The sequence below is a fragment of the Arachis ipaensis genome, chromosome B02 (assembly GCF_000816755.2).
Source record: "Arachis ipaensis cultivar K30076 chromosome B02, Araip1.1, whole genome shotgun sequence".
NCBI classification, from domain to species: Eukaryota; Viridiplantae; Streptophyta; class Magnoliopsida; order Fabales; family Fabaceae; genus Arachis; species Arachis ipaensis.
Window position 1 is genome coordinate 311,207 of NC_029786.2, and position 8,626 is coordinate 319,832.

An 8,626-nucleotide genomic window follows, 5' to 3' on the forward strand; every position below is an offset into this window, starting at 1 on the left:
TAACTATCTTATATGTATTTTAATTGAAAAGAGTAATGATACATAACTAATAAAAAAAAAGAAAAAAGACAGATAGGTCCTTTACTTTTTAAATTTTTTATAAATACATCCCTGACAAAATTTAAATACAAAAAAGTCCCTAACTTTAACAAACGGAGGACAATTTAGTCCTTTCGTCTATTTGCCTCTCATATACCAAATGGAACTGGCTGACGTGGCTGAAACGGTGTCCAAGTGTCCATTACGGTGTCACGTTGGAAGGACAATAAAGTTTGAAGGACAAATAAGTCCTTGAGGTCATTTTGCAAATAAAGTTCGAAGGATAAATACGTCTTTGAGAATTTAGTTTATTATACTTCTATATGTATCATATATTACTATTTAGTTGAAATATACCTATATTATGTATCATATATTACTATCTAATTTAATAATCAAATGTGTCACATGACACTCTTATTAAAATTGAGAGAAAATATTTTTTTTTCAAAATTAATAAACTCCTTTCCTAAATTCTCTCATCTACCCCAGAGACTTTTGTCAACTTACGACTTTTTTGTAAAAGTAGTTTGATTTTATAAATCTTTTGTGTCATGCATAATTTATACTGTTAGAACAAAGTGAACTATAATTTAAAAAAAATTATTCTCGTAATATTATTATGGATAAAAATACTAGTTCTAATATAATACACAAATGCACTAATGCTAACTTAATACATGAATTATGCACAAATGAACTAATGCTAACTTAATGCATAAATGAACTGATGCTAACTAATGCTACTGGTATGATGAAAACTGAATTAATGCAATTTAACAAATTCTAATATAATACACAAATGCACTACAACTGAACTAATGCAATTTAAGAAAATAAGTAGAAACAGAACAAGCCCAATTTTCGCAATTTTAATACAAATAATTTAAATTGCAGAATACAACAAGTTAACTAGATTTCAAAATACAAGCATAATTTTATAAACTAAATTCTCATAATAGAAGCATAATAGAAATATAATGAACTAAATTCTCCATAACCTATTTGTCCTTCGAACTTTATTTGCAAAATAACGTTAAGGATTTATTTGTCCTTCGAACTTTATTCCCCTTCCAGCGTGGCACCGTAATGGACACCTGGTGCCACGGACACCTAGACACCGTTTCAGCCACGTCAGTTTGGTGTATGAGAGGCAAATAAATGGAAGGACTAAATTGTCCTCTGTTTGTTAAAGTCAAGGACTTTTTTGTATTTAAATTTTGTCCAAGATATATTTGTCAAAATTTAAAAAGTCAGGGATCTATCTGTCTTTTTCCCTAAAAAAAAGACAAACAGATTCTTGACTTTTTTTTGCGGATATTTTTTGTCTTTGACCATTAAAAAATACTTTTAGATATTCTTAAAAGTTGAACGAATTAGTCCCTCTATCCAAATAACAAAAAATCTGACATGACACTTGTCACGCGTACATATACACATCGCCTGGCAGATTTTCCACCCATGCCTACGCGTCGACATAAATTCTCCACTTCATTAGTTGGCATGATTGAAATACTTAATAGTCAAAACTCAAAACGGGTGAGATTTATTGGGTGTTTTGTTTGCGTTTCGTTTTTAATTTTTCTCTGAATTCCGTATATGAACCCCCCACAATTCCCAAGACCTAATTCTCCGGTTTCCAGTTGCAGAGATGGAATCATCGTCACCATCAAAGCGCGGTAAGACCTATTCGGAAGTGTTTTTTCCACTTCCTCCTCTTAATCGAGAGTCTTCCATCATTATGTATGAGTTGAGGACAATCTATCGATACATGGAGGAGCAATTCTCATCAATTATCCGGGAACAAGCTCGACAAAAGGGTGCCATAGTACCCCAATATGAGTGTGTTACTCTGTGTCTCTTGGATATTCCTGATGACTATGTTCCTCTGAGTCCCATGTATAGTCCTCATTCCTCCGAACACTCAGCGAAGCCATTTGAGTGAGTTTCATGCATTCATGCATGTCCTAATTTACCTATCAATTGAATTCAATTTTCATAAAAGAAAGCCTTGAGAATTATTTACAGTTTTTATTTTGTACTTAATTGATTGTGTTTTATTCTTGATAGCAAAACGGGATGGATGGGGAAATGGATGGTGTTCAATTATCCTTATTCTCCTCCTGATGATCTACCACGGATGAAAGCTCAAGAAGAAGCACCTCAACCTCCACCACCTCCTCCTCCTCCTTCTCGAGAGTTTTCCATGATTATGGATGAATTGAGGAGAATGCGTCGATACATGAAGGAGCAATTCACATCCATAGTTCCTAAGAAACCCCAATCTGAGCCATCTCCTCCGAGTCCCGTGTATTATACTCCTTCCTCCAAACACTCTGAGTGAGTTTCATGCATTCATGCATGCCCTAATTTACCTATCAATTGAATTCAATTTGCATATTATTTTCATAAAAGAAAGCCTTGAGAATTATTTACACTGTTTATTTTGTACTTGATTGTGTTTTATTCTTGATAGGAAAACGGGATGGATGGTGTCCGATTGTCCTCCTCCCGATGATCCACCACTACCACAAGGCGGTGATGATGTTCAAGCCAAGATGGATCGGATGAAAGCTTATAAAAAAGCACCTCTACCTCCACCACCTCTTCCTCCTCCTTCTTCTCGAGAGTTTTCCATGATTCTGGATGAGTTGAGGAGAATGCATCGATACATGGAGGGGAAATTCACATCCATTCTCCGGGAACAAGCTCGACAAAGGGATGCCATAGTTCCTAAGAAACCCCAATCTGAGCCATCTGATGAGTATGCTCCTCTGAGTCCCGTGTATTATCCTCCTTCCTCCGAACACTCAGCGGAGCCATCTGAGTGAGTTTCATGCACTCATGCATGCCCTAATTTACCTATCGATTGAATTCAATTTGCATATTATTTTCATAAAAGAAAGCCTTGAGAATTATTTACAGTTTTTATTTTGTACTTCATTGTGTTTTATTCTTGATAGCAAAACGGGATGGATGGTGTCCGATTGTCCTCCTCCTGATGATCGACCACTACCACAAGGTGGTGTTGAAGTTCAAGCTAAGATGGATCGGATGAAAGCTCAAGAAGAAGCACTTCAACCTCCTCCTCCTCCTTCTCGAGAGTCTACCATAATTCTGGATGAGTTGAGGAGAATCCATCGATACATGGAGGGGAAATTCACATCCATTCTCCGGGAACAAGCTCGCCAAAGGTATGCCATAGTTCATTTGTACGCCAACTTTTTGGTTCATATCTTGCCGTGTTTTTGTTTGTTAACTGTTCTTTTGCAATTTGATAATTGTTCTTTTGAATACCATGGTTTTGAGTATTGTTCGGGCAATTCTGTTATTTTTGTTGTGTTTATCAAGAGCTGAATTGTGATTTAACATTGATATCATTGTTGATCATATCTCTTGTTTATACATAATGACATTTAATTAAACTCTTCTTTTGATTTACGTTGTTGTTTCCTTATTTTTATGGATTTTGTCGTGAAAATTGTTATATGTATAAGCACATTGTCACAATAAAATTACTTAGGGTATCCCACCATTTGTAAAATTGATTTCTTTAGGTCACCCAGTTTTGTATTGCAAAACACTTGGGGCCCCTGCATCAGTGTACCTTCGGTAAACGTGAGGAAAACACCCTTGGGCCAGCAAATTGAAAGCATGTTAAACCTTTCTGTTCAATTTTTTACTATTGTTCTTGACAAAAGGGAAACTAAGTTTGAAAATGGATCTTCATCCTCAACTTCTACTATTGTTATTAGATAATAGTATAAATTGAATCCCTCTTATTTTATTTATGTTTTAATGTTGTTATCATTCTATGTGAAGACAATTTTTGATTTGTATATGTAAACTAAAAAAGAATATTGCAGGTTTTTCATGCATCGACTCACTGAAAACGATAGCTGTTTAAATTCTTTTTTAAATAGGGACTCCAAGTGGGATGATTGTGGTGTTGTGGACAAAGAGACACACAAGAGGAAAAACCATCATGAAGGTGATGTCATGGAAGAGACATGCAAAAAGAAGGCCAAATTTGTGGAAGGCTCAGAGGAGGTGAAGAAGCAACTTCATTATTATTGCTGTGTTGCTATACATATGCTAATTCTGTAACACGCCGCTCAAGCAAATAATCTTAAAGGTGGAATTGTTCCCATGGCATATCCTGTTCTAAGAAGATATATTTCAAACATTCAAGGGCAATCTTGCGAATTTCATGGCGGCTACTATTAAAAGATTATCCTTTTTTGGCTGGAGATGATCATAAATAGATAATATCTATGGTGTGTGTTCACTGCCAAAGGGATTTGCCCGCAATTTTGCTATATGTTTTAATCAATGTTTTGACATTTTGTTCATTGATTAGTCACATTATTCTACATGAGGTTAATTATCCTGTAAAGTCTCCCCAACTTAATATTCTCTCTCTATACACACACACATTGTCTCTCCACTTCACTCTCCCAATTGTTTGCCCAACTCTTTACAAATTCAAAATATTCACACAGCTTATTGAGGTCATTGTGGTCTAAGCTTTTTCCGTTTATGGCTCTCTCTGATCAGTTTGGCCAATTCCCTGCTGATGGGAAGATGATCAATGAAGTGGGACACATAGGTGCCAGTTTGCAGGTATGTTTTGTTTGTTTTGATGAGTTATTGTGTGCTTAATGCTACTAATTAATATTTTTGCATTAGGAGGTTGGTGCTCGCCTTGTATCCATTGGTCGGACACAAGAGCTTGAAAAGGAACAACTTGCTGCTCGTGTAAAGGAATTGGAAACTAAAGTGTCCGAGGCTTTTGGTCAAGGGTTCTATCGAGCCGTGACCCAGGTTAAGGCTGTTTTTCCTGAAATTGATGTGGATAAGCTGGATGTGACCAAGGTGGTTTTAGATGGGAAGCTTGTGGATGAAGATGCTACTGGTGAGAAGAATGATTGAAGTTCTTCATTTGTAATGGTTTGCTTTGTTTTTTCCGTATGTTTGTAACGGTCGTCGTGCTTCCTCTGTTCGCTGAAGAACGAGGTCGCCAATTTTGAAAATTCGGGGAACGACTTTTTTTTAAGAAAAGTATAGGTAGACAATGAAAATACTAAAAAATGTGAACAATGGATATATTGGATGTTCATTTCACTAGGTGTACAGATGGTTATTCTAATATTAAAATTTAGGTGGGTAATTTAGAAGTGTAGTGTGTTTTGATTTGATTGGTGGTTGTTTATATTGTTCAAGAAAATTATTGGTTATCTAGCGTTACCTTTTTTTATTGTACTTACGTTGAATCAGTTGTTGCATTGCCTTTTGTCTTAGGGTTGCGATCTCTCTATTTTATTGCTTTGTTTTATTATTATGCACTAACCTTAGTAAGTTATGAGTTTTTTATTATTTGGCTTATGGTACTCTTTGAATATGTTTTCATATTATGCTTGCTTTATATTATTATGACTTGGATATTTTGGTTTGCTTATATATATATATGGTGCATGAATTCGTTGTTTTGATGAATGTCTTATAAAATAGGTCTAGTACACTTATTAACATTATAATTTCTCTTTGTTTTTGATAATGCCAAAAGGGGAAAAAGAATTAGTTAAGGATGTTATTCATGCTTTGATATAACACAATTAGATTTCTTTAATATAAAAAATAGTTGTTTTGAAAAATTTAGAGAATAAACATAAACATGGATATAAACATAATATGTTTTCTTAGATAAAGGAGGAACTAAGTATTAATTATCCTGTTATCATGTTAAGTTGCTTTTGAATTTGATATTGGTTTTGTGATTGAAAAATCTGTTTTTCATGTGCACTTTTTCATTTGACAACACAAGCGTAAATGGTCTTTTATCAATAATAAGATGAAAAGATAGATCTATAAATTGTACAAAGCTCATAGATGATTAGAGGCAAAGTTACAGAGGAGAGGCAACTACCACAACAAATTATGCTTGGCATAGTAACAATTTACAAGGAACAGTAGCAAAGACACAAATTATGCCTGAGCTATATAAAATTGAAATCATTGCTGACTACAACAATTTATATAAATTTAAAAAAGGGCAAAAATGTAATCAAATTTCTCATTTAGAATAATTAGGTAATAATAGAGTTAGATTAATTACGGGTGAAAATTCAGCCATTCAGGTACAATCAACTTCACATAAAATTGATAGTTGAGAGTCGTTAAATGACAATTTAGTCAAATCAGTCAAATTATCTAACCGCTCTCAATTATTAACTTAAAGTCGAATGTAGCTGAGTTTCCAGGTGAGTTTCCACCTTAATTAGTACATGCCAAAATCAATATCTTCTAGTTTTGTTGTAACTTGTATATATTGTATACATGTATGATGAAGAAGATGATAAACTAATAACTCATAAATCCTAAATGAATTATCATGCTTTATCATATATAAGTGAAAAATGAAAAGTGAAAACTGGCCATGAATATTTGATTTAATTATATTAGTAGTACATTACAATGTTAAAAGCTATAATGTTAACTTAGATTTTGGTACTTTATCTTTCCAGTAAAATTGATTAAGAGAATGGTACTCTTATATGAGTGGTTTTGTTTTGTGAATATAACATTAAAAAAAGTATCAAAAGAATTTAATCTCATAATTAGCTAATTTTATTTGAGTTGGATAAATTAGAATATAAAAGAATTTAAAAATTAATAGTTTAAACTTAAAAATTTCCATTTAGTTTATATATTTAACAGCTTTTTTTTGTTCTATCAATAATTTAACATAATAAGAAATTCATTAAAAGATTTATATAGTAATTTGTTTATGTATATATACTCAATTAATAACTTTTTTTTTTTCTTTTGAAAGAAATATTAGGAAGACAGCTGTAACATGAGAAAGCAGAAGCAAGCGATGAGGAATAGAAGCATGAATTGAGGAATGGGAATGCATGTTGGAATTTTGAAGTGCATAATCATTTTTTTATGATCTTTTAGTCTAAAGCAAGACATCTATTACTATTAACACCAAAAGAGAACACAATGATAATTATGTGCTAAGGATGCCTTTTTAAATATATAGATTATTATACTCTTGACTTTATTATATATATATATATATATATTTCTTTTTTAGAAGATCAATTAAGTGACTGATAAGTTTGGTATTACTCCTAATCCTATAATGTTAGATTTTTTTACTGTATTTAAACTTTTAGTAAATTTTAAAACTCACTTGAATCTAATTAATTTTATGCAAATTAAATTTATTTATTATAATAAAATTTGAAATAATTCCACTTTATATAGATGTCAAATTTAAAACTTTAAAAACATTACGACAAAGTTGTTTAAAGAGTTAAATCTTAATTTGGTCTCTGAAATTTGGTCATATACTTAGAATGACCTCTACAATTTCGTTAGTCCCAATTAAAACTTTTAAATTTGTAATTGTGGCTCCAGCTTGTCCTTGCGATCATCTCCGTTACCGAAATGCTGATCTAGCACAATTGCATGACATGGTTGACACTACTTAAACGACGGCGCATTAGTTTTGCGCCCAAACTCTTTGGAAACCATACATTGTAAGGATTTTCTTGATGTTTTGCAACTTATGATTGTCGTAGTGAAAAAAAAAGGAGTTTTAACCCACAAAAAACTGAAACGACGTAGTTTCTAAAGAGTTTAGACGCGAAATTAATGCGCCGTCATTTAAGTTGTGTCCACCATGTCATGCAATTGCGTCAAATCAGTATTCTGGTGACGGAGATAATCGCAGAAACAAACTGGAGCGACAATTATAAATTTAAGGATTCTAATTGAGACCAATAAAATTATAGGATTGTTCTGAACATCAGACTAAATTTTAGAAGTCAAATTGAAATTTAACTCTTATTTAAATCACTCTAAATTTGACGGGTGAAAAATTATTATAGAAAATAACACATTAAAAGTTTCTATAGATACGTGACAAATTCTTTTGTCACCATCCATAAATTATGAATTATTTGCACGAAATTCTCAGTATGAAAACTGAACTATCACATTTCCAAATCTCTGAAAAATCTTTATATAGAGATTTGTGCATCCAATTTCATAGACACATTGATCCAATGCTGAGCCGTGCAACTATTTGTCGTCATGAGCATACCCACACCATATAATTTCTTTTTAATCCTTCCAAAATAAATGGCGGTGGAAATACATAAATTTATATTTATATATAATATATATAAGTTAACATCATTTGTTGTTGACTAATAAATTATTGTATATATAAAATGAGTTCAAACTTTTAACACTTATTTAAAGTGAATTGCTCAATTTAAGTTAATTATTTATTTATCATATATATATTAATCAATAATTTTAAAAACGAAAACAGAAACATTATAAATGGAATATATAAAAGTCCACAAGACAATGTGTTTTGCCAACAAATCATGCAATAAAAAAATGTTTTAAATAACATGCAGATTCCAGATCTTCGAACATATGCTCATGACATACACTCATGACATGTCGGTAATAATTGATTTTTTTTTCACATTTTTATATTATACTATTTTTTATTTAAAAAAAAAAACAAAAAGAAAAATAATTGTTTAGAAAAATCAAAAGCATA

The 8,626-nt window shown here is 32.1% G+C and overlaps 1 protein-coding gene across 4 annotated transcripts; it reads left to right on the forward strand.

Moving 5' to 3' along the window:
- LOC107621249 (ras-associated and pleckstrin homology domains-containing protein 1) lies at positions 1,550-5,339 on the forward strand. Of its 4 annotated transcripts, none has more exons than XM_021114519.1 (7): positions 1,550-1,718; positions 2,110-2,379; positions 2,516-2,866; positions 3,003-3,233; positions 3,963-4,089; positions 4,597-4,662; positions 4,729-5,339. In XM_021114519.1, exons 1-7 carry the CDS (start codon positions 1,639-1,641, stop codon positions 4,969-4,971), a joined length of 1,368 nt encoding a protein of 455 aa, XP_020970178.1. In that variant the 5' UTR covers positions 1,550-1,638; the 3' UTR covers positions 4,972-5,339. The 4 variants fall into 4 exon arrangements, 2 of the variants coding, with proteins under 2 accessions (XP_020970178.1, XP_020970177.1); XR_002356517.1 differs by having other exon boundaries at positions 1,553-1,980; positions 3,963-4,174; positions 4,729-4,753; XR_001615834.2 differs by having other exon boundaries at positions 1,553-1,980; positions 3,963-4,316; positions 4,729-4,747.